Source organism: Dipodomys merriami, unplaced genomic scaffold (assembly GCF_024711535.1).
Source record: "Dipodomys merriami isolate MVZ:Mamm:240054 unplaced genomic scaffold, mDipMer1.0.p SCAF_21, whole genome shotgun sequence".
NCBI lineage: Eukaryota > Metazoa > Chordata > Mammalia > Rodentia > Heteromyidae > Dipodomys > Dipodomys merriami.
The window spans coordinates 28,403,597-28,430,079 of NW_027203493.1; the positions used below are offsets into that span (position 1 = coordinate 28,403,597).

General features: G+C 46.9%; 2 protein-coding genes across 2 annotated transcripts; one reads left to right on the forward strand and one right to left on the reverse strand.

Moving 5' to 3' along the window:
• Nucleotides 1-916: 916 nt before the first annotated feature.
• On the forward strand, nt 917-20,356 carry Igsf22 (immunoglobulin superfamily member 22). Its single transcript, XM_070031775.1, is given in 37 exon segments — nt 917-1,022; nt 3,243-3,377; nt 3,570-3,706; nt 4,923-5,020; nt 5,094-5,135; nt 5,320-5,437; nt 5,439-5,687; nt 5,956-6,075; nt 6,150-6,221; nt 7,012-7,174; nt 7,765-8,029; nt 9,378-9,420; nt 9,423-9,647; nt 10,049-10,073; nt 10,385-10,444; nt 10,447-10,497; nt 10,746-10,789; nt 10,791-10,878; nt 10,994-11,293; nt 11,369-11,379; nt 12,308-12,344; nt 12,347-12,403; nt 12,406-12,457; nt 12,459-12,592; nt 13,629-13,677; nt 13,679-13,797; nt 13,972-14,100; nt 15,237-15,515; nt 15,913-16,001; nt 16,205-16,337; nt 16,340-16,405; nt 17,205-17,516; nt 18,523-18,722; nt 18,724-18,764; nt 18,766-18,825; nt 19,167-19,185; nt 20,297-20,356. Coding segments are annotated over 37 exon segments (4,188 nt in total).
• A 1,530-nt stretch (nt 20,357-21,886) lies between these two features.
• Tmem86a (transmembrane protein 86A) lies at nt 21,887-26,137 on the reverse strand. The gene is made up of 3 exons (XM_070032743.1): nt 26,003-26,137; nt 23,791-24,055; nt 21,887-23,440 (listed from the first exon to the last, which is right to left on the reverse strand). Exons 1-3 carry the CDS (start codon nt 26,021-26,023, stop codon nt 23,004-23,006), a joined length of 723 nt encoding a protein of 240 aa, XP_069888844.1. The 5' UTR covers nt 26,024-26,137; the 3' UTR covers nt 21,887-23,003.
• Nucleotides 26,138-26,483: the final 346 nt, after the last annotated feature.

Below are 26,483 nucleotides of genomic sequence, written 5' to 3' on the forward strand. Positions count from 1 at the left end.
TGACAACAGCTACATCCATTCACGGAAATGGGCTGTTAACAAGAATAAGAAAACCTTTACATACCACAATGCAAGATTTCCAAGACACAGTAAATGAAAAAAGAAAGGGACAGAACAGTGTAATAACAGGTAGCCTGATATGCAAAATGAGGACATGGACAAGAGCATATGTCCATGTCTGAGTGAAGGGATTCTAGAAAGAGCTGGAGATTACACATTGCCACCTGTTGGGGAGACTTGGGAAATGGGGGACTTAGGAATGGAAAGATATTTATATTGTTTCAATGTATTCAGTTACTGATTCCGAAAAATATAAGAATTAAAAATTAAACTCCTGTCTTTACCAAGTCACCTCTGCGGTGAATTCAGCATTGTGGAAATGCATTGTCATCTTTCTTAGCATTCCACCAGTGCCAGAGCTCAGGAAGAAGATCCATAGCTTCCTTCTAAGAGCCACGCCAGCACAGCTTAGGCAGGAAGTTCTTCTTTAGGTGGGACTTCAGTCCCTTCTGGTGAACTATGCAGCACTGTTTCCGTAGGCCCAGCAGGCGTTCTCAGCTTCCTGGGGGCTTTTGCCTGGTTGGGTAAATTAAGTTGAATCCCTATATTCTTCCCTTCCCAGAACTTGGAGTGGTTTCAGGTTACTCCATGAGGGAACAGGCCCACTGGTCCTTGTAACTCATAGGATAAAGGGAGATTGGGATTAAACAAATGATGGCCCAGAAAGTGTAGGCCTGGTGCTGCCTGACTGCTCTTCTGCCATTTGCTCTGTACTCCTATCTCCCCTGTGCACACATACACAGGCACGTGCATATGTGTGCATGCACACCTCTGAATGTCCCTCTTAATTCCTTATCATTCATGTCCTCATCCTCTCCCTGGTCTAAACAGGTGAGTGCACAAACCTGCTGTCACCATGACAACCATTCACCAGCAGATGGTACAGAAGCATGTGTCCATGGAGTTCTCCCGCTCCACCACCCACCTGCAGACCTTCTCCCAAACAACCAAGATCGTGGGAGGCAAGTGGAATGGATGTGGCAGGGGAGGAGGGTTGGGGAAAGGGCCTCCTTTCTTCCTCTACAGCCCCCAACTTGCATAGCCTTGGTCTTTGCCACGGAATATCAACAGCAAATCCCTCCCAACCTTGTACTTCCAACATGGGGTTTGATTGCACTTCACCCAGATTGATGTTTACTCACAGATCACATTTCTAGGAAAACAGATTGGGAAAAACCAATCACATGGTGTTTGTGAAGGACTCTTAATTGCTTAAAGTGTTTGGAACCAGAGGCACCTGGACTGCATGGATTTCAAGCAAGCTGAAAGTAGGACCATTTTACCTCATCTACTATGAGTAATGTTGACCCTGCTTCTCTTAAGAAATGGGTGACTTGGCCACCAGTAAAGACAGAATGAACATGCAAACAAATGACATAAGCTCCCAGGCTTTTACTTCTTGGAGGTCAAAATTAGAGGAGGGCAAATCCCAGGGAGAGCTGAGAAAGAGTCTCAGAACAGAGTATACTGTTTTAGTCATGTCTCTAGTGGCAAGTTATTAAAAGATGGATAGGGGCCAGGGTTTTGAATATCCATTTTACAATCATTGCCTCTCCCTTCAACATCCCAGAAGAACAGAGTTCCTCAGAGTCCTTCGTATACAATGTCACCAGATTAACACTACACCACCAACTTCTGGCCAGAGAGTCAGAGCAAACGGCACAGCTGAGACTCAGGGTCTACAGTCTAGACCAGACATTGTGAATTCAAGTGATTATACCAGTGATTCTTAGCCTCATTGCTTAGCTGCATATTGGAGTCAGCTCAGTGTAGAAGCAGGGGTGGGATGGAAAATGACAATATCTTAGTCTAACCCCAGACCATTAAAGCAGAAAGTTTTTATTATCTTTGAAGTATTTGTACAGAGGAGTTGCCAGTTAACAAAGCAGTGTATGAATATAATGCATCTTGACCAATGTCACCCTTCTTCATTCTCAGCTCCCAGCCCTTCCCTAGCTTTTGTAGGCTATACACTGAATTCTTTACTGTATCCTCTCTTCTCTTTAAATCTGGAATGTTTAAGCTCGCCTGGGATTCCAAGGTGCAGCCAGATTTAAAAAAACACTGAGCACAGAGCTCAGACAGGAAATATGAATGCAGGGTAAGAGTGAAGACCCTGTCTAAAGGTGCAGCCCACAGCTCATTTCCACTTTCCATTCAACACTGAAAAACAAGTCCAGTGTTGAAAACACAATTGAAACTTTGATATAAAATCTTTCTCTGTCAGATGTAAGCCTACTCTTTTGTGTATGCATTGTGTAAGTCAAATAAAGGACACCTGCAGAAAAAGGAAGGATAACCCCTCTGTACAAGACCTTAATTGTAACAATAAAATTATATTTAAAATATATAATTAAAAAATAAATAAATAAAATATATAATTTTAAAAAACAGGAAAAAAGACATCTGCAGACAAAAATACGATCACCTGCCTCACTGGAGTGCTGTGCTGATTAGATAAAACAATCTGTGGTGTGTGCCTAGCCCAGTTTGTGATACAAGGACAGTGTTCTATGAATCAGAGTAATTGTTAGTCATTAATAACTCAACAGCCAAGAAGATTCTCTTTAGTTTATACTACAAAAAAGTGGGTTTTGTTTTTCAAATATAAAATTACATGGTTATGCCCTTGGGGGCTGGGGTACAGCTTACTGGTAAAGTATTTACTAAGGCCTTAGGTTTGATTCCCCAGCACGCGCACACACACACACACACACACACACACACACACACACACACACACACACACACACACACACACACACACACACACACACACACACACACACGTAAGGAAATTTCCATTTATAGCTCCACTGGAGTGGGAATGTGTCCTTTCCAAAGAATCACCATTTCCAAAGCCAAGGAATGCTGGGCCTCCAGAATGGCATGGAGAAAGTCTAGAACAGAGCTCAGCTGGCCCATCTTTATGCTGGAGGGTACTAAGACTTCCAGGAAAGAAAACCCAAGAGACAGAGAAAATCTCAAAAGGGAAGTAACCTTTTGAGTTTATAATAGGACTGGGTTGTGTCCCTCCCTGAAGGGACTTCAACTCTTCAGGTCCTTTCAAGGATTCATTGTCTCTCAGGCTCCAGCATTCCTTAAGTAAGGATGCGTCACCCTCCATTCACCAGGCTGCGCACCCATCTGGGACCCATTCTGACCTCTCACTTGACCCACAGAGGAAGTAGTAACAAGGAAGTCCCCGAGCACGGTGGAGTTCTTCAGCTTGGTGACTTGACGTTCCAACATCCCTGCAGGCAAGAATGTTCCTGAATTCATGGAGAAATCTTACCTGATCACCTCGCCAGAGAAGTGTGTCCTCTCCCTGGGATTCTTGTGTTTTTGATTCTTCCATTCCCACCCTGATGTCCCCCAATACACAGATACAAACTGAAGGTCCCACCCCTGCCTGGGTCCAGGTGCAAATCCCTGGGAGGACACAGGGAGTGGGCAGAGCGTCCAGCCTGCAGGCTAAGGGACGAACATGTATTCCTTGGCCACCACAGGGGATAAAGCTGTGTTCCAAGCCCGAATTCAAGGAAACCCCAAACCCAATGTCTCCTGGAAGAGGGAGAGTGGCCTCCCCGTCAGGGAGTCACCCAAGATAGGCTACGACAGCATTAACAAGGAACACGTGCTGAAGGTATGGCCTGATCCCCAGGTCCAGCTGCCTCACCAGGTGGGAGGCCCAGGAGTGGACTGTCCAGCACTTTCTTGGACTAGAGCGCCTCCACGGCTACCCAAAACAAAACAAAGGCAGACAATAAAGAGATTGTCATGGCCTTGGCATTGCAGCAGAATAGGAGGAGGCTAGCTCAGAGACCCCAAGTTGCCAGAACCAACTGATGACCAAAGTTATCTGTTGCCCAAGCCTGGAGAAGGCACGGGGAGGCCAAATGGAAGCCAAGGGCGGGAGGGTTTGGGGGGTCCAGAAGGTGAGAACTAAAGAAGAAAATGCTAGAAAGAGGTGGGGCCTTAGTGAGGAGCGACTTAGCCTTGGAGTAGTATTCAGACATAGGCAGGGACTAGACTGATCATAGCATAGCCCAGAGTACCCCGAACAGTCTTGCCAAGGGAGAGTAGGAGAGTGTATTTAGGGTACTAGGCCTTCCAGAAGAGTCCTGCCAAGGGCTGATTGTCCTTACAGGTAACCATCTTTTGAGCTATGTCCTGAGAGCTGCTACCTAACTGTAACTTGGTTTCAGGTTCTTTGAGAAAAGGGAGGATAGGTCACTGGAAGGCTCAGTCCTGGTACTGCTCTTGTCCATATCATTCCTCGGGTCCTGCCCCCACTTCTCAGTGAGAAAGACAAAGGTTGCCCTTCTCCCCCAAGGCCAGAAGTTGGTTCTCTTCCAGAGTCCCATCCCTGACCCTCGGCTATGCACAAGCTGTCCTAGAGTCTCCCTGCAGGCGACCTCTAACACAAGCTCCGGCATTCGGAGAGCAATGGCTTCCTAGAGCCCACTCAGCTCTGATCCTCACACAGAGAGGCATGAAGTCGATCTCATTCACCCATTTCCTCTGGCACTCATCCCAGTGCCTGGTACAAAGGAGTATATTGTTTAAATCACAAAATGCCAAAGACTGCAGATAAGTGTTACAACTCAGAAAATGCTCACCCTCTAGTAGTTCATAGCCAAGAGGGAGAGTCTCATCATGAAGCAGACTATGTTATTGTTATTGGGATCTGTAGACGAACATGCATACTTACACTGGCTGCTACCTGGCACCTCCCATCACAGACTACCCAGCCTTCCACACATATATCCAACATTTAGTTCTGCTCTTTGTTCCCACCTCATAGAACGTCTTGTGTAGTTCCCACCCCTTCCCCCACTAATGGTCTGATCCTGATCCAGCTGGAACCACTGACCTCAGATGACTCTGACTACTACAAGTGCACTGTAAGTAATAACTATGCAGGTGTCATCTATCCTGTGTCCTTGCTGGTGACAGAGGTTAAGCCAGCCCCCTCGTCCTGGCCTTTTAGGAACCAGACTTCCTATATCTGACTATGGTCTTCTGTCTTCAGGTCAAGAAAAACTAGATCTCAAGAAAATGTTAAAGAAGAGGTGAGCCGTAGAGGTCCCATGCTCAGGGTTCTGTCTCCCACCCGAAGCTAGAATCTCTCACAGAGAGATTCTACAACAGAGACCTGAGCTCCAAGAATCCATAGAGAAGGGAAGGGTGTCTAAGGTCAGGGAAGGACTGAATACAAGCTTGGTCTTCTCCTACCCCGCCTCTCCCCTCTCCCAGAGCTCCTCCCACTCCTAAGAAGCAGCAGAAAATAACAGATGAGAAAGAGATGCTAGAGATTTTGTCCAAGGTGCTCAAGAAGGACTTTGGAAAGGTCTGCAGAAATCATGGTTTCACTGATTGACTTCTGGGGGCTGCTGAAGAAGCTCAAAGGAATGAAGAAAAATGTGGAAGCAGGCCTCTGCTCTTCAGGGAGCAGAGGCCTGCAGGCTGGGAGCTGGGCTTCACCTGTGTGCATCCCCAGACTTGCACAAATATACTCAGAGGCATTCAGTCTGCTGCAAGAGCAGGAAGAGACCTTGTCATCCTCTGTCTCCTCTTTTCACTACTACCTAATATTCTTACATAGACTTACTAATATTCTTACATAGAGGAGTCAGGCAGACCTGAGTTCAAATCCCAGTTTCACTGTTTTTAGTTATGTAAACAGGGGTATCTATAAGTTTCAATTTCCTTGTTTGAAAGTTCAAACTTATACTTCTCTCATTTGTTTTCCAACTGTTATTTATTCATTCATTCAACCAACTCAAGTGAATTGATAATACAGTTACATCATCTACGCAGTGGGTTCAGATATGCAGTCGCTGTTTTTTGAATAATGGTTCCTTTATCATCTTCTTGTTCTAAATCTTCCAGGTGATCCATGAGTTGGAGAGGGTATTTCCAAATAAACCTAGTACTTTCTTGCAGTCATCTACAGGTGTTGACAAGGATTGTGAACACAGCCTGAGCAGGCTCCAGATACTACTAACGCTTGTAATTTTGTGTTGAACCCTTAACACTTGTGAAAATAATCTCTCACGGCATCTGGATTCTGAAACCCCTGGAAGACTGATACCACAGTAGTTTTTGACTGTATCATGGAGCTGAAGGACCCCAATGTCAGGATGCTATGGATCAAGGTACAGAAACACCTAGTCTAGACTCACTCTGGCAATGTCATGTCTTCCCTGACCCTCTCATCATCCAGAAGCCAGGGTCTCTCTCCCACCCATCCAGAAGATGGTCAAAAGGGGCTGAAAATTGGTCTTCATTGATTTTTGTTTTGTTTTGGGCAGTACTGGGCTTGAATTCAGGGATTTTTTTCAAGTACTCTACCACTTGAGCTATACCTCCAGCCCTTTTTTGCTTTTAGTTACCTTTCAGGCAGGGTCTTATGTTTTTTCCTGGGCTGGACTCAGACTGCAATTCTCCTAGCTATGGTCTCCATCTTAGTTGGAACTTTAGGCACATGCCACTAGGCCTGGCTTCTTGAATGAGATGGAGTCTTGCTACCTTTGGCCCAGGCTTGCCTCAAACCATGAGTTTCCTGATCTCCACCTTCCAAGCAGCTGGAATTACAAGTACAGCCTGGGTTTTATTTTTTAGTTGTTTCCTCTTTCTGTGCCTCAAAGTACCCACCTTTAAACTGAAAAGCCAGATCAAATAGTTCCAGAACTCACTAAAGATCTGTGCCTTTATGAAAGGGCATCTTTTGAATTCACACATATTGAAAGTCTGGGTCTTGTGGGGAAACAGAGATTCGGATTCCCACCAAGCTGGATATGAAGCTAGTAACATTGTAGGGACCATGGATAATGTTTTGAGAGAAGGATAAGCATCCTTCAGCTCAGCCTGGCTTTGAGGAACCAGGAGCTCTAGATGTCTCCTCCTACTTTCCTCATCAGCTTACCTATTTGTTCCATGAGACAGGATACTGAGCCACTGAGGATCCAGTACTCCATTGGCAAGTACGATGTGAAGCAGGTGGGCACCAAGTACATGCTGGTGATTACCAATGTCAATATGAATGATGCCAGCACCTACAGCCTGGCCATGGGTGACAAATGGATGAGTGCACAGCTCACAGTGTTGGGTATGAAAGGAGACATGGAAGAAGAGAGGAACATCAGGATACAGGAATGGCCAGGGAGGATCCCACAGAAATACATATCGGAGAGAGAAGACTGTGGGGCTATGCACAAAAGGACGACCTGGGTATAGAAGTTAATTAAATGGAAGAAGACTGGCAGCTAAGTGTCATTGAATAGAGTAGCATAGTGGTCTAAGGGGACAGACTCTAGCTAGACTACTGGGGTTCAAACCGCAGCTTCTGTCAATTATGAGCTATTGAGTTTAGGGTACGTTGTTTAACTTCCTTGCTTCAATTTCCCCTGTCTATAAAATGGGAAATCACAATGAAAGTCTCCCTAGATGAGAATTGGATGAATTAATAAGTGCAAATTGGCAAGAATAATGGCTATCATGTATCTAAACTAAATAACTGGGGTTTTTAAATCGCTGTTAACATTACTGAAGGGCAGACTGTGAATGGGAACTCCTGAGAAGAAGAGTTCACAAGTGGAAGGAAAGAAAGAATGCTTTCCCCCAACTGTGGTCTATAGGAAGTCATGGACCCCAGGATCTCTATGCCCCTTCACCACCCACCTCCCCTCTTTGCCGCAGATGAGCCACCGAAGTGCTTAGGAGGGATGAAGCCAGTGAGGGTGACAGAGTGCCAGACAGCTGTGTTTGAGGTCTACCTCTCCAACTCTATGTGGAGGTTCAACGGGCAGGAGCTGAAGAGGGGTGACAAGAATGACATCTCAGTGTCTGAAGATGGTCTGACTCATATGCTTAAGATTAAAGATGCCAGACTCAGTAACATTGGTAAGTACTCTGCTCAGGCAGGAGACCTGGAGCAAAAGGCTCAGTTCACTATTACTGACCAGTGACTAATTAGGTAGGTGTCTGAGGGGCAGGTTTCATGCCACCACAACCTTCATATGGTTATCCACTCATCCATCCAACCATTTCCTCTTTGCAAGGCCCTGTGATGGGTACTAGAAGGTGCTCCTCTAAAACTCTTACTCTAGTAGTAATGGAAGACATGAAAATGAAATTATAGTAAGAGTTCTTGCCAGGCACTGATGGCGTATGATTGTAATCCTAGCTACTCAGGACGATCACCATTCAAAGCCAGTCCAGACAGGAAAGTCCGTGAGACTCTTAACTCCAATTAATCACCAGAAAACCAGAAATGGAACTGTGACTCAGAGTGGAAGAGTGATAGCCTTGAACAATAAAACCTCAAGGACAGAGCCTAGGCCCTGAGTTCAAGTCCCACAACTGACAAAAACAAACAAAAAAATCAACAGTTCTTAAGCCATGAATAAAAACACACTAGAGTCTTATCATCAACTGGGAGGACATGGCACAAGAAATTATTAGACTTTGAGGCTCTAGTATCATATATTACAACAAGACTATGTTATTCTTGACTACTTTCTCTCCAATATTTTAAATAGTTTGGAGATTTGTATGGATGGTGGATATACCAATCAACAATATCACCCACACACAAATCACTACTGAAATCTGTCACATGCAGTCATTATCGCTGTGATGGAGGAGAGAGACATAGAAACTATGGGATCCCAAGGATGGGGTACCACTAGATGTCAACTATGATATGATGAGGTGAGGCTTAGCTTTACCAAGAACTAAACCACTTCAGCTTTCCAGAAGGGGAAAGAGAAGAGACATCAGCAGAGGTAATAGCATATACAAAAATCTGGATACCATACCAACAAGGCAAGTATGACTTCAGAAATATTAACTGTAGTGATATAAACATTGTCCTGTTTAACATGTGAGGAAACCGAGGTTCAGGTGCATGCGTTGTATAAAGTCAACTAGCAAGTGAAAGACAGAACTAGGACTGTCCTTACTGTGTACTTCAAATGAATTCAGTGTCTCAAGTTCTAATGTTTTCTTTGGTCAAAAAGAAGAGTAGGTGGGTTGGGAATGTGGCTTAGAGGTAGAGTGCTTGCCTAGCATGCATGATGCCCTGAATTCAATTCCTCAGTACCACATAAACAGAAAAAGCCAGAAGTGGCTCTGTGGCTCAAATAGTAGAGTGCTAGCCTTGAGCAAAAGAAGCTCAGAGACAGTGCCCAGGCCCTGAGTTCAAGCCCCAGGACTGGCAAAAAAAAATAAGACTAGGGATCCATGGAAATGTAAGAAGAGAGTATACAGGTTTGAGAGCAGATTGAAGTGCTTGTCTGTCTGGCTACAAGCATTCCTATCAGATTTCTAAGCAACCTCAAAAGCAACCTCAAAAATGCACATGTCAGAGGAGCCATGCATGCCTCAAGTGTGAGCTGACCTCCAAGTATGTGACATTGCAGTGGAAGAAAGGTAGAAAGTTGCTGACATGTGGCTCTAAGTACAGCATGAATCATGAGGGCAAACAAGCAGAGCTGGTCATTGAGGATGCACAGCTCAGTGATGGTGGCGAATACACTGTGGTAGCCATGAAGGACGGGGACCCTACTGAATATGCAGCAGTGCCATTCTCATTGTTGATCCAAATGAGCCACTCTGCTTGACACTAGCATTCCTTACATTGGACACTGAATACATCTCTCCTGGCTCCAACCTTCCACCAAAATATAACCAACTTACATCTTCCCAAAATGACCGTTCATATCTTCCCAAATCCTAACCATCCCTAATCTCCCATATCCTGAGCATCTAAACCTCTTATTAGACTTTGATCATCCTCACCATCCAATCAATACTCTATTCCAGTTTCCCTGACTTGTCTTTTACTTCTAGATTCTGAGCATCCCTTGCAACCCCAACTATCCCAAACCACTTGGTCTTGACTATCCCCTACTCCTTAATCATAATTATTTTCCACTGACCCTGACCACCCTCAACTCCAGTGACTCTGGGTATCATACAGACCAGCATAACAACAACTAAACATCCCAGTTCTACAAAGAACCAAACTGCATTCCCTACTATCTAGTCCCCTTTATCATCAGGATATCCTAAGTCCCAGCTGACCATCCTCCACTCATCAACTCCATGTTTACCATCTCCCAGTATTCTTGGTAGCATATCCCAAGCCACAAGCCTTTCCCCAATACTTACCTCCTACTTGCTCCAGTCCTCCCACTGACCATCTGAAAATCACCTACTGACCATTGCCAAACCACTTGTTTACCCCACAATCCCACTACCTACCCTTCTGCCCCAACACCCTGACCCAACCCCAGCCTCTCTTTCTCCCTGGAGTGTCTCACCACAGTGAAGGATGGAATGTCCAATGTGCACGCAGCCACTGGGAGCCCCACTGAGTATGTGTAGTGCTTAATGATGAGAAGGTGGAGGGTGCATGGCTGACAGATGTAGCAAGAAGGTCTGAGGCGGTGGGGGGGAGGGGGGAGGCTGGGAAGGGAGGTGAAGGGTAAACAAAGGAGGAGGCTGCAATGCTTGGTAAGAAATGTATGCATTATCCTGCCCATGCAATTGTACCCCCTCTGTACAGTATGTTCTCAAATAAAATAAAATAAAATAAAAAGAAGGTCTGAGGCAGGGGCCAGGAGCGGGAAGGAGAAGTTCAGGCTGGCCCACACTTGCACTCACATTTGCCCCTTGTCTGCAGATCACAGACTTGCCAGGCATTCAGATCATGAAGCAGGTGTGGTGCCAGTATGGGCCCAGAACATGAAGGCAAGTAGACATTCCAGGCCAAGGATGCAGAGAGTGAAGCCTCAGTACTCATTGCAAGTACTGTCCACTCAAGGTAGACAAAGCTCAGTGAAACCTTCTCATGGCCTCTCCCTTCCTCAAGGGCTCCTCTTACCCCTGGTAGGCAAGGCTTTTTTGATGCCATCCCCTGCAGATCCTCTCAGCATCGACCCATCAATCCTGGAGGCACTAGTTGTGCACCCTGTGACCCTGTAGGTGGGCCACACAGCTTACATCAAGATGACCTTCCAGGCAAGGACACTGCCCAAAGTGACATGGTACAAGTATGGCATGGAGGTGACAGAGGAGGAGGAGCACATGTTGTCCATGGAGTGTGGAGAAGACTAGTCATTGCTCACCTTCTCAAACTGCATTGAAGACAGTGGCCTGATCATGCTCAAGCTCAAGAATGACCATGGCACAGCCATCGCTACACTGCATCTCAATGTGCTGGGTGACAGCAAGGCAGGGCAGAGTTGAGGATACCCAGCACCCAGCACTCAGGTAGCAGGTGGAAAGGAGGCCTCAGACAGAGCTAGAGTTTCTGGGAACAGGATTGAAGTGCTGGCTTCGCAACCAGAAGTCCACTAATTTCCTCAGTGACCTGGGTCAAATGAACCACTATAAACCTGTTTTCCAATTGGAACAAGGTGGGTTTTTCCCCCTACTCATTTCCAATGATTTGCAAGTGCATACCCAAGTAGATCTTCCAATATGTCACTTAAGTGTTATTATTAGCTGGATGATGAGGACATTGTTGGAGATATGGAAATGAGATGAAAAAGATTTGAGATTTAGGAGAAGAGGTAAAATTGTATGCTGAAGTATGTGGGAAATAATATGAAATGGAGTAGGAAGTGAGAGGGTTTAGGATTAAAAATAATATGAAATCTGGATTAGGGGGTCAGAATGGAATCTAGAAGTGGTCAGAATATGAAGAGGAGGAACTAGCCCTCCTAGTGAACTTAATATATTCATCACACACACACACAGAAGCACCACCACCTCCTCCACCTGCATTTTCACTATGCTGTGGATGTTAAGGATTTTTAATTGAGTTTAGCAGCATGAATGAGCATCTCCTCCATTTTTTCCATGTTGGGGACATAGAGATGAAGTTCCTAGCAGTCTCTCAGCCCAAAAGGGATAAATCTGGAAGATGAATAATTATAACATAGGGTTGACTATGATACCAGAAAGCAATGGTGTTCCAGAAGTTCAGAAGATGACAATTTGTCTAGAAGAGGACAATGACCCAGCTAAAGCAGGGTCCCAACCTGTTCCTAGGCAGGCAGGAGCATCAGAGGGACAAGGATCAAAGTCTCTGGGCAAGTCTTTGAAGGAGGGGTAATGGACACAGGAAAGGAAAGCTCAGAATACAGTTCTGCCCAATCTGGCCAGATCTCTGGTGAGTGGGCCAAGGCCTTCTAATCCTTTGTCTCATTGTAAAGTTATTCTCTGTCTATAGCCTCCCCAGGGCCGAGTAGAATTCCTGGAGCTCATGGGTAATGTGTACACATGAAATGGAAAGCCCCAAAGGACAATGGAGGACGTCCTGTGACACAGTTATAGTGGAACAAAGGGCAGTTGGCAAGAAGTGCTGGGTTAAGATTGGAGAGTGGATGGCAAGTCGCCAACTTCTCCATCAACAAAGTGGAATAGGGGAAAGCCTACCAGTTCCATATCCTGGCAGGCAATTAAGGTGTGAGTGACCCACTGGAGACTGATGAAGTGTTTGTGGGAAATCCTATAGGTCAGTAAGGCTGCCTATTGCTCACCGGGAAGAACAGAGGGGTCAGAACAGAGGCTTTTAGCCAGTGATGAACACTGCAGGGAATTCCATAGGTTCTTCTCAATCTGTCTCACGAGATAAATGGTGTAGAGGAAGAACAGAAAACCATGTGCATGCAGGAATTCCAACTTTTTCCAATCAGATCACATATAAAACACACCCTCATAGGCACACCCAGAAGTGCACAATTCCAGAAACTAACTCCCCTTCTTTCTCCATTCCAGTAATCAGCCTGGAATCTAAGAGAGCATGGTGTTACTTTAAGGATAATAACCTTGAAACCATTCTCCTGTGTTCTAAAGAAAACCCCTGACAATATCAGCATTTTAATTATGATTGTTAATTAATTACTTGCTACAACCCTCCCAACTGATTTCTGCACCTCAGTGTGTCAAGATAGTAAATTGAGAGCTGGGGGGGGGGGGGGGGATGGGTGTCACACCGGTTGAAGGTTTAAGTCAGTAATCTTCCTTACTCTTGCCTACACATTAGAATCATCCTGGGGTCTTTAATAAATGTTGATGCCTGCCCACTAAACCAAGCCAATTGAACTGGAATATTTAGGAATAGAACCCAGATACTAGTTTGGGGGGTTTTGTGGTAGGGTTTTGTTTTGTTTTGTTTTGTTTGTTTGTTGCTAGTACCGGGGCTTGAACTCAGGGCCTGGGCACTGTCCCTGAGCTTCTTTTGCTCAAGGCTAGTACTCTACCACTTGAGCCAGACTAACACTTATGGCCTTTTCTGTTTATGTGGTACTGAGGAATCGAACCCAGGGCTTCATGCATGCCAGTCAAGCACTCTACCACTAAACCACCTTCCCGGCCCCCCAGATACTAATTTTTAATGATGAGTTTTTTACTCCCCACTTAATGTTTATCTGCAAAAAGTTTTTTAAAAATCATTAACTTTTCTTTAGGTGTGAGCAGAGGTCAACATGAGGTGAGGCACTGTCTTCATTCCCCCTCCCCAACCCTTGCCCTCTTTATGTCCTCCCTAGAACCTCCTAGTCTTGCTTCCTAGCTTTAAGTAACTGATGTGACCAAAGAAACTGACCATGGCACAGAATGCCCCTAACCAGGATGAGGGATCGCCAGTGCTTGGCTATATTCTAAAATGCAGAAAGGCAGTAACTTTACGGGTACCATTTAACAAGGACCTCATCCAAGGTAAGATCCTAGGGATAGAGGCCCAGGAAGTCTTGCTGAGTGGGCCCATTGCTGCTCGGAACACACTCTATCCCTTCCAAACTCTTTTAGTTTTTTAACAGCATCCTGGGGGGGGGTGCTCTTCTTCCATAATTTACACCCCTTGGGTACCCTTATCTCATCTTTCTGTCTCAGGTTCCAAGTATACTGTGGATGGTCTCCTGGAAGACACAGAGTAAGAATTCCTAGTTATAACTGTGAATAAGGCAGGCCCTGGACACTCCAGTATGCCATCCAAATCAGTGGTGGCCAAAGATCCTATTAGTGAGTACAAGGCTGCCAGGCTCCAGCACATAGTAGAATTAGCCTTTTCAAAGTTGAGAGAGAAATTCTTTGCTTGGAAAGTCTGACAGGAAGGATCAGTCTCCACTCCCTGGAAACAACCAACCTCATAAAAAGACAGGATTTCCACACAAGAGAAAGCTTGCAAACAAAGATAGAGCATCAAGAATGGTGAAGGAGAAGGCTAGAAAAAGTTTGTACGGTTTCAAGTATTTCTGGTTAGGTGAGGTAGTAGAGGCATGTTGAAGATTGAATGGGACTGTTGAGTAATTAGTTGAGAAAGTCTTGAATTTAAGAAATGGAGTGGAGGTGCTACCTATAAAGAGATGTGGTGAGATGACTTGGTTAAAGGGTAGGATTTTGAACATAAGAGGTCTGAATAAGTAGGTGACCTTGAATTTGGAGTATTTAAGAATGAATTGGCAAGTCAGTAATCAAATTTGGAGGTTGTGGAGTATGCAAGGTTGGGTATTGAGGATATTACCTATGGGAATTGGAGGTGGTAGTGAAAGTGAGGGTTCAAAGTACAAAGTGTACTCAGGAGACTGAAATCTAAAAGACTGTAATTCAAGGCCAACCCTGGGCAGAAAAATTTGCTAAACTCCATCTCCAAAATAACTACCAGAGCTGAGAATGTGGCTTAGTGGTAAAGTGCTTGCCTTACATGCATAAGTCCTGGGTTCGATTCCTCAGAACCACATAAACAGAAAAAGCTGGAAGTAGCGCTGTGGCTTAAGTGGTAGAGTGCTAGCCTTGAGAAAAAGCTCAGGGATAGTGCCCAGGCCCTGAGTTCAAGCCCCAAAATTGGCAAAAAATTAAAAAAACTAGCAAATGCAGGGTTAGAGGCATAGCTCTAGTAGTATAGCACCAATCTAGCAAGTGTGAGGCCCTGTGTTCAAACCCTAGTAATGAAAAATAATGAAAAAAATGAAGAAAGGAAGGAAGAAGGAAGGAAGGAAGGAAGGGAAGAGAGGGAGGAAGGAAGGAAAAGAGGGGGAAGGGAGGGAAGGAGGGAGGGCAAAGTCAGGAGAGAGAGAGAGAGAATCAAGTTTGAGAAATGGACATGAGGTGAGTGAATGAATTCAGACATTGTTGACTGAATGTCTGTGCTCTCCCAGAACCCCCAGGCCTGGTGTAGGGCCTGCATGTGTCTGATACCTCTATCTTAAGCCTCTCACTGGGATGGTGGGAGCCTACAGGTGACCTACCCTCTGGCTACATCTTTGAGATGTGTGCTGAAGACAGCAAGGAATGGTCCAAGTGCACAAGGATCCCCATCTCAAGCACCTGCTACACAGTAGGTGGCCTCTACAAGCAGCAGAAATACTTCTGCATCAGGGCTGGGGTCGGGGAGCCTGAGGAGTTAGAGGAAAGAGTCCATGCCATACCACCACCAGGTGAGGATACACTGGGGACTCATCTAACAGGGAAAAAATAGGTAATGCTATGCTCAAGAAAAAGTCAAATGTCTTGTGAGAGAGCTAGGAGAAGAAACCCCAAGGACACCATTGATTAAAAAAAAAAAAGTTGTGTGCCTACAGTATCCTCGGTGTGCCAAAGGAAGTGTTGGGCATACAAAAACACTTAAGACATAGGACTAGTCTTCTAAGATCTTCTATACTAGTAGAGAAAGACAGAAGAGAAAAACATTTCACAATGTTTCGGGGTCATTAGATGTATAGCTTGTAGTGGAGCTGAAAAAGGGAAGTTGGGGAAGGTGGTAGAGGGGAAGCTTAAAGCTGAGTCTGCTTAAAAGAGAATTCCATGCCCTTACCTCATTGTCTCCCTTCTCAGCCACTCCCAAACTTGACCAAAGTGCCCGGCTGAAGAGTCACATGGTGGTGCGTGCAGGAACAGCCCTCTGCATCCATGCAGCCTTCTCTGTAAGTTATTCCTGCTCTTGGCCCCCACAGACCCTCTGTATGACAAAGATGGCTGTTATAACCATCAGAATCTCTGTCTTGGACTGTCCTTTGCCAGATTCCTGGCACTACAACCAACAGCAGACTCCTTGAAAATAGGAAAGTGCCTTCTCTTCAGATATCATCTGAATGATCTCTGGTGTCCTCTGCTGTCACGATGCCAGGGCTCACCACCACTTGACATGACTCGGCAGAAAGATGGCATCACCACCAAGGGTGGGGAGACAATCACCAAAGACAAGAACTAATCCCAGTTCCTCATCATTTGGTACTACTGTACCAAGTGCTCTGACTCAGGAGGTATCGAACCCTGCTGCAGAATGCGTTTAGATAGGCACACTATGACATCCACATGCATGTGACATGTACAGCCAATGAGCAGTGCCCTCCAGACGTTTCCTAGGACTTCCTCCAAAATGCAGTTCTCCACTACTTAGTAACCTAAGCACAACTTCCCAGTACAGTACCACCTCAAGGCCAGGCTTTATCAGCCTTCGTAAAGAGGGAAAAAGGAAAAGGATTGGTTTTTGTTTTGTTTTCTCTTTCTCAAAGGCTTGAAGCCCAGAAAACATTGAACTAGAACTGAGTCCTCGAAACAGCTTCTTATCTGGTTCAGTTCTTATCTGGTGAGCACAGAGAAAATGATGCAAAAGTTCACCCCATTTTTGGAAAAAAAAAAAAAAAAGTTCTAAATCCCCAAGAAAAAGAATGACCTTTTAGGGCTGGGAATGTGACTGCATTCATGAAGCCCTGGGTTCAATTCCTTAGTACCACATTCACAGAAAAAAAAAAAAAAAAAAAAAAAAAAAAGAAACAGAAGTGGAGCTGTGGCTCCACAAGGTAGAGTGCTAGCCTTGAGCAAAAGAAGCTCAGGGACAGAGACCAGGCCCCGAGCTCAAGCCCCAGGACTGGCAAAAAGAAGACATTATTCTTATGAGTGATCCCTGTTAGTCTTCGTTTTTCAAATGAGGAACATGAGTCTCACATATATCTTGCCCAAGAGTCACAGAACTACTGCATGGCCAAGTGATATTTCAGAAACAGAGCTTTCTGATTCCAGCACTTCTGCTATCTGAGATTCCAAGAAAAGTAGTATCCCCCTGTTTAATCAGGCTGTGGCTGTGGTTAGGGGTACAATACATCTACCCTAAGGGTCACTGACAGATCATCTAAATGTCCTAAATTTCCCCCAGCCTCCTACAGACTTGAAGCTATATGAGGAAGTCCCTAATACAGTGACCCTGACCTGGAACCACAGCTCTGATATGAAGGAGGAGGATACCCACTATGTCATTTAAAGTGAGATGCAAGCAGCCCCATCTGGTTCAGAGTGGCAAGAGCATGTCTTTAACAAGTACACGGTAACAGGGCTGATCCCTGGAAGGAAGTACTACTTCAGAGTGGTGGCTCACAATGAAATTGGTGACAGTGACCCACTGGACTCCAAAAATACCTGGCTCATCAATAAGGACCAGAGTGAGTAGGAAACAAGGTTTGGGTTATGTCTGGGAGCCCTGATAGAGGAGATGATGGGAGTCACAGAAGGGAACAAAAGAGTTGAGCTAAACTCAGGGAACCCTCAAGACAGAAGTTTTAACATCTGAGACACTTGGAATGTAGATGTTGGGGAAGCTTAGCAAAAACAGTATCTTAAGCCAAGCACCGGTGGCTCCTATCTATACCTATAGTCCTAGCTATACAGGAGGCTGAGATCTGAGGGTCACAGTCTCACAGTCTGTGAGACTCATATCTCCAATAAACCATCAGAAGTGGCTCTGTGGTTCGGTGGCAGAGCACTAGCCTTGAGCAACAAAGCTAAAAGACAGTGACCAGGCCAAGTTCAAGCTTACCCCAGGCACCCTTGAGCAGAAAATGCTAATGAAGACTGCTAAGCCCTGAGTCCAAGCCCCAGTATTGGCACACATACACACAAAATCTTAGGGGTAATACTTAACATGGAGGGAGAAAACCTTAGGAGCTGAGATGACATAGGGACCAGGAGGAATTAGGTGATAATGGGGGTGAGGGCTGGGACTCTGGCCAGCAAGCCAGAATGAAGTCTGAGAATCCTGGAAAGGATGGGTTAAGGATAGAGATATTATAAGAAAATGAAGGGTTAAATGTATACTCTGGAAGCTGAACTGGCACAGGAAGTCTGGAGAAGTTAAAGGCCAGGGTAAACAGCTGTAAAGGTCTGCGAAGTTAGTACTGGACAGACACCTAGGCTCCTAGGCTCTAGAAAGTGTAAACACCTGTGAAGCCAGCTTAGATTGCAGTGGACCCCCAGAGTGGTATGGACATTCAGAAGAGTTGGGGGAAATCCTGGGGAAGCATATAATGTTAGAGCCTCCAGCATCACTAGCTCTTAAGAATCTGGTCCAAGTCTTTGGTATTCTTAAGACTGGGTCTCCTGGGTGCCACGCATGGGTGGCAGGTAAGGGCCTTTGGGGACACTCACATCCTGCATTATCCCACTTGGCAGTTGAGGACCTGAGTACCACACAGAAGCTCTACCAGCATAAAGACTGGTGCCATGTACCCTGCTTCTTGACACCACACAAGCCACACACAGTGCTCCATGGCCAGGACTACACCATGATTTGTGCCTTCCTTGGGAACCCATGGCCCACTGTGACCCTGTACAAAGGTGATGTCAACATCACAGCTAACTCCAAATTCTGGTAACAACACTACCAGCAGTGTGTGCACCCTTGTCATACCTACCTGGCGAGTACAGCATACTGGTGGAGAATGAGCTAGACAAGGATCCCAGAAGCTGCACACTGTCTATGGTGAGGGAGCCACCAGGGCTGGCATGGGGACCACGTGGGAGAGGCAACAGAGGCACAAAATAAAGAGTCTTGTGGGCCATCAGTCAACTCTCTTCATTTACTGGCACCATTCTTTTCTTGTTTCAAACCCAGGACATGGCACTTGTTAGGCAAGTGCTTTGCCACGGAGCTACATATCCCAGCCCATGGCACCATTCTGAAATTTGCCATCAAGTGGTGCAAATATTCTTACCTCTCTTCTATCCTCTCAGTTATGTCATGTTCCTGGCCCCTAAGATGTGGAAATGTCTGACCCCTTTGATAATCTGTGATTTGCAACCTTTGGTGGACCTAGATCACTTTTTAAAGATACTGTTCACTATTCAGTATGCTGAGATCTGAAGATTGAGGTTCAAAGCCACTCCAAGCAGCAAAGTCTATGAAATACTTATCTCTACTCAACCACCAAAAAGTTGGAAGTGGAACTCTAAATTGGTGGGGTGCTAGTCTTGCGTAAAAAGTTCAGGAACAGAATTGAGACTATGGGTTCAAACCCCAGGACTGGCACACACAAAAAAATACTGCTCATCAAGCCTAAACCAGACTCATCTATCACAAATGAAAAATACTGGCCTAGGACAAGAGCAGGTGGAAGGTACAAATGGAGAAGACCAAAGGGGATCCTTCCTCTTGCATATTTGTTCACATATGTGACTGTAGCAGGAGCTATTTTATTCTTTCCCACACAGGCTACTGTCTTCATAACTGTCTTCACAATTAGCCATAAACCTCTAAATGCAAAGCTGATCTGCCTTGCTCTCTTTTATTTAACTTCCCTCCTAGATTTCTTCTGATCCTCATGATAAAATCCCAACAAGCCTCCCTCATTCTCTGTTTCTCTCTCATCACACTCTAGTGGTATTGCTCCCACTGCTTTAGTCTCTATGGCTACAGGCCATTTTAGAACCAATTACAGGTGCCTTCTTATGGAGTAAGGACAATATCCTATTGCTCTAACTCTCAAGTGTTCCACTAAGTGTCTGGCACTGAGATGATGACACCACCAGAGTAGCTGCTGATCTATGTAATGGAACTAGGCCAGGAGGCACTGGAGGAGCTTTCCAGCTTTCATTCCACAGACAGATCTTTGGCCACTTAATTCTGGTTGGTCCCTAAAGCACATCGACCCAGGGCCCTGAAAGCACCAATAACCGTCCATGTGATCATGTGATCATACCTCTATGTCTGACTTTTTACCTACCAAGATTGTGAGGCTTAAGTGAAATCCTATATGGACATGCCTGCCCCAATGCCTGATAAATAATACTGAATAAATGGCAATTCTTAGCCCCACACACACAGTCAACCCAGATTGAGGGCCCCAAGGCCATTTCAGTTTCTGTGTGATAACTGAAACAATTTGGAGTTTTCCTAGCCCCCAGCAGCAAAAGTAACACTAAATGAACATTTACTTTGATGTTTCAGACATCATTGCTAGCATCAATCATGGAAAATCTGCAGAAGAAATCAAAGCACCTTATGTGAGTTCCAGCCCAGACATCAGATGTTGTGATGTATGGCTTCTTTGTCCTCGGTATGGGCCCCTATAGTTCAGGGTGTCTGCTGGTTTGTGTTAATGCAAACGTTCTAGGAATAGGGCAGTAAATTCACCAAGTTCACCCTTTTCTTTTTCTGTTTAAAATGGGCATCATGTGGACAAACACGTATAGGACAGACCAGTCTCCAAACCCACCCACAAGAGAAGGGACTTCATGAGTTAAAGCATAATGTATCCATCCCTTCCTCTCAAGAGCATGGGGGGCAAGTCTTACTGACTTGATCTTTCCCCCCATCCTGCTCCCTCCTTTTCTTCACACAGTAGGCCTTATGTTCAGCATTCTGGAGTTTGAAAGGATGAGGGTTTTGTCCTTATAGGGCCCAGGAAGTTCACTATCCAAAATAAAAGGGATTTGGCACCTAGCTTATGATTTCAAATATATTTTTCAGTGGATTCCTTAAAAGAAAAAAATGCTGGACCTGAAATAATAGGTCTTGGGATGGACACTGCTGGCTCACACCTGTAACCCTAGCTACTCAGGAGGCTGAAATCTAAGGATCGTGGTTCAAAGCCAGCCTGAGGAAAGAAAAGTCTGTGAGACCTTTATCTCCATTTAACCACCAAAAAGCAGAAGTAGAGGTGTGGCTCAAGTGGTAGAGTGCTAGCCTTGATCTAAGAAAGCTAAAGGACAGCCTCCAGGAACTGAGTTCAAACACTAGGACCAGTACATACACACACACAAAAGGTCCTTAAGACTTTCAATCCTCTCCTCCCTTTGCTACATCCCTTAAGGGATCTCTGTAAGACTCTAGTTTGGGACTAGGGATATAGCTCTGTGGCAGAACACATTCTTAGCATGTGAAAGGTATTGGTTTTGATCCTTAGCATAGCAAAAGAAAAAAAGTTTGAAAAATCTTTGAACAGACATGAAACTTGAATCTACTATAGCACAACCCCAAAAATGTATAGCAACTCTACCAATGGTATATTCCCCACCACTCAAGACTTCCCTTTCTACAAGTGGCATTTGCCTGTAAACTGACAATGTCCCCCTAGTGTGAGCAGGTGAATTGGCCAAACTAATCACATTGCTCCTAGCTGCTCAACTAAACAAAGGTCTAAGGAAGAGACACTTGGAAGGAAGTCTGCAATATTCTGGAGCAGGCAGCAGATTAGATGTAAAGATGGGAGGAGGTAGGCAGCAGCAGAAGGTAGCTAAAGGTCCCAAAATTATTGGGCGCTCATGCATAAGGGAGTATATCAAGGACAAATATGGACAAAGTATACCCATCCCCCATCCTGCTGAAGTGCCTTATACTCACATGTGACCAGGGAAGTGAGACCCACTTAATCCAGCATAGTGTCACCACAGCCAGGGAACCAGGCTGGCGCCAAGCTTCTCTGGCCAAAACTGTGACCCAAGCTATGAGGACAACTAGGGCCCCTGGCACCATGCCTCTATCCCCTGTCCAGGACAGGCACGTGCCACACAGACAGACAAAGTAGGGAAGCCAATAGCCCTTGGTTTTTATTTTATTTCTTTTTCACATGGGAAGTAGAGGATGGAGTTGTCCCATCCTTGCTCCCCTTGCATTGCATGTGCCTTGGGGCTTAAGACTCCAGAGTGTCACTGGAACCCCCTCTTGCTCCCAGTGCATATGATACAGGGAGGAAAACATTGTTGGTGCATTGTGGGGAGGGATCCTAGCTCTCTGAGCCAGGCTCAACACCCCTCAGCAACTCCCTGAGACCCTCTTTCTCTTGATTCTTTTATAGACAGCAGGACAAAGACATATGACAGAGAAAGACATAGACAAATTAGGCAAGATCACATATCACTCACCTCCACACATGCTCACATACACATACACTTACACACTCACACACATCATCATCATCATTATTCTGGCCCCTTCCTTTGGCATGGTTCACCTAACCCTGAAGACAGGATCTAAAGGTGGTTGTATGGGGCCTGAACTCCGGGCCAACCAGTGAGGGATTCTGGGCCAACTTTAATCCTTGGTACCCACAACCTCCCAGACTAAGGAAGTTACTCCTATTACCTAGCCTAGATAGATACTCCTTCACCTTCCCACTTAAGAATTGAGATTGTTCAAGTAACAAGAAAAGGGAGCCTCCACCCTCTTCCAGTCTTCCCAATTCCTAGTTGGAAAAGGGCTTCAAGCCCCACCTCTGCATCATCTCAGCAGATTTGTTCCCTCTTTCCCTCAACTTTGTGTAGAACAGAATGGGTTAGAGTAGAATAGCCCAGCATGGCCAGTGGTCCTAGGCATAGAAATGGAGTGACTCTTCAACCTAGCAGATAAATGGAGGGGTCAAGAACTGAGCACCATCACCCTCCAGTGGGGCTTTGACAGTCCTGATGGAGTACAGGTGGGACAATGTCTACTCCAGCAAGGAGCATGAGGCTGCCTCTTGGGCTCTCAGCATTGTCCTGAACCATTGGCTTTGCCAGGGTGATCCTTCTGCTTTCCCCCTCAAACTTGTCAATTCCCCCAGAGGTACCTGCTGTCCCAGGCTGGGACTGATCACTGAGCCACCCTGATCTAGCTCCTTCAGGTTCCCAGGGTCTGGACCCCAGCCCCAGGAAAGAGGTGAGCAGACCCTGGGTCCTCAATTGGCCTTTCTCAGTCTGTAGTCTTCCACTGGCTCTCGGCTCTCCACAGCTGAAAGGGCGATGAGCATCTGAGCAGCATAGTAGGTGGACATGATGAGTGCCCGAGAGTAGGGCACCGGAAAGCAGAACTTGTTGAGAGCGATGGTCATGTCTGAGATGATAAACAGCAGTGCACCACCGCCAGCTGCTAGCTCAGTCCAGCGCCAAGCTGCTCCGACTAGCTGCAGCCCTGCAATAGCTCGCCAACCCATGAAGCTGATAAGGGCCACATAGACCCCCACCAGATAGGTGAAGGCACCTGAAAGCCCTGGGTAAAGGAGGGCATAGCACAGGCCTGACAGCACTCCCATCACCAGACCTGTCCGGAGAGCCAGTGGTCGCATGCCAAAGGCTGAGGCATAGAACATGTGGGTCACAGCAAACATCAGCAGACCTGAAAATAAGAGAAGAAAAAGGATGCTGAAGGCACCCTTGGTGATTAATGAGTACTAGGGATGGAGGGAAAGGGATTAGGGATAACCCAGCAGTTTGCTTTGGGAGTCATAGGGATGAGAAGATCCTTAAAAGGTAAAGATGGTTCTCTCACACACACTCCCATGAAGAACTCTAGAACTGATCAACAGATCCCCTTCAAGGTCATTCTCCAACAAAACCCCACAGTCCCTGGCCTCAGGAACCCTAAAATGCCTTGTTTAATATTTCCCTCTTCCTCTTTGCTCCAGCCCAGGACCCTCTTTTAACCAGCCCCAAGACACCTCCCAAGCAGCTTCTATGATCACTGACCGTGCACAAAGTAGCCCTGGTCCTGCCAGATGAGGAAGGCATCACCTACAGCAGAGAAGACAAGTCCTACAAAGATTCGGGTGGCACTTGGATGAGCCAGCAGGAATCCAAAGCCATGGGCCAGAAGGAAGAGCCAGAGGCAGAAGATGGGCAGGCATTTTATGAGGGCGCTGACCCAGGACGGGCTGGATGAGGGCAGCCACAGCACAAAATACACGCAGGTGGCCTTGAAGAAGGGTACCAGTTTGGGTCCCTCACTCTTCACCTGGAAAACACAGGACAAACGCAACATTCAGAGCTCAGAAACCCATAGGGTAGTTTTGAGCCAGGACCCTTCCTACTTCCCCTCTCCTCACACCACTTTCCACACTATCCTTTCCCAACCAACCAACAGTGTGAATAAACTCATTGCCCGGGGGCTCAAGCTTTAGGAGGAAAGGCTCCACTGTTGTTCTTACTCTGGTCTACTCTGACTAGGCCAGAATGGTTGCTCACTAGGTAGCTAATAGTAGTCCTTTGGTTAATATCCCCTTCAGCAGCCCAATGCTTTTCCCTTCTAAACCCTGTCCCCAGGAGCTGATTCTCCATCCTATAGCTGCTTTAGCCCCATTATTCCCTGCCTCCAGCAAACTGGAGTGAAGTCACTGAGAAGCCACAGAGACACCTGACTGTCCAACTCATGATCCTTGGGCAATGAGACCAGGACATAGGCTTAGGGCCTTGGCAACACTAGGTAGTGCCAGGAATGTTGGAGAGTTGGCAACAACACTACCTCCAACCCACAAGCTCTCCTTCTTGATCAGCCTGCTCCTTAGCCTCCAAGCTACTTGTCTTAGGCATCAAGAACAAGGAGTGATGCTAAGGATGGATAGCAAAATAGACCCAGGACTGGGAGTAAGAAAACTGTTTTGAAACAATAGAGATTTCAGGCCCTTGGATGAGTGCGTGTCAGTCAGACTTGTTTCCCAGAGAACAAGAGTGACTTGAAGCACACCAGAAAGAGGCAGGAAGGGGGGTGGGGAGGGCTTCTTGTCCCAGCTTCTGATCTGGAGCCAGCAGACAGGCTGGGAGGAGATGGGGAACTGAGAGGGGGAAGTTGGAGCAGCTGACTTGGTCTCAGCCAGATTAGGGGGGAGGGCAGCTAAAGAAAGGTTGTACTCAAGGCCACTGCATGCATGGTCCAAGCTGGGGGAGGGGACTGCTGCAGATGTTCTGAGTCTGTGATCCCCTGAAGCTCTTCCTTGGGCTACTAGTTCTCAGGTTCTGAGGATAATTTGGAGCAGATGGGGTTCACTGTAAATCCGCACTGAGCCCAAAATGCTTGTGTCTCTTCCTGGGTAAGCTAACCAGAGCAGGGGTCTGGAGACACATGGAACTCCTAGCCTACCAGATATCTAGAGAGAGTGGGGTGGGGAAGAGGCACAATTCCAGGGTCCAAGCCTAGTCTTGTCCTGCCAGAGGGGACAATCTGGAGCAGAAATGATTTTCGCTTTCCTTGGGAAGTCCTCTATCAAGGCTGGTCAGGGTGGGGGCATGTCCAAGGGAGAAGACGGAAGAGGATGCTGAGCCTCACACGTCCATTTGCTAGGCTTCAGAAGCATAGACAAGTCCTCTCCCTCCTCTTCCCAGTCTCCTATTTTCTAGGAGAAGCCGAGAAAGTGGGGAGACCCTGAGAGTCATATTGAGAACCCAGCAACAGAAAAAGGATAGGAAGACGACAAAGGCAGGAGTTGGGAAAGTCTGAAAAGGAGCAGGATCCATCCTCGCCTCACCTTCTCCCAACTGCTGGGGCGACCCCGCCTACGTCTCTGTGACCTGTTCCTAAGTTGAGGAAGCCAACTTGGGACAGGATTCCCAGGAGGTCCCCGTCAGCCTGCCGCCCCCCGCCCAGCACCCCACCCCGCCCGCTCCCACGCCTCCCCGCGGGCCGCCTACGCAGCACCCCGCGCCCAGACCCCGCCGACCCGCGCCAGTGCGCTCATCAACAAAGTCACGCTTCCGAGTCACGTGCCCGGTGTTTTCCTCCCTCCGGCGGGCGGACGGGGGGCGCGCGGAGGAGGGCGCCGCGGGTGGGGATCGTGACAACCCCCGCCTCCCGCCCGGGGACGCTGGGCTGCTCCCGGGCCCCCGGCAGGTTGGCCTGCTGCGGCCAGTCACTCAGATCGGTGGGCTTCGGCCGCTGACTCGCTCGCCCGCTCGCTCGCTCACTCACCACCGTGACCGGGGACACCATGGCGGCGGCGGCGGCGGTGGCGGCGACGGCTGGCACCGGGCTCCGGGCTGCAGCGGCCGGGACGCACCCACAGCCAGCTAAGCAAACGACGGTGGAACAAAGCCGAGGATGAAGGACAATATACCTCCCGCGCGCCGAGGACTGGGGGTTCTGTCCTTAAGCCCTGTGACGTCATCTCAGCCTCCACCAATGAGCGGGCCTGAATCTTTGGTGGGCGGGGCCCGCCTGCCGGCGCCGGCTGCACTCTCTGGGTTTCTGCCCTGAAAAATGAGGTTTCCCGGCTGGCCGGAGGCAGGACCCAGAGGCCACGCCTGCCCTGGGGGCGGGGCCAGTGCATCCCGGAACGTGACCGTGACCCCTAGTGCCTGAGTGAGGAGCAAACTATGCTCAAAGACAAACACATCTCTGCCCAGGGCACGCATTCAGAAACATTTTCTCATAGATCGAGAATAAAAACCAC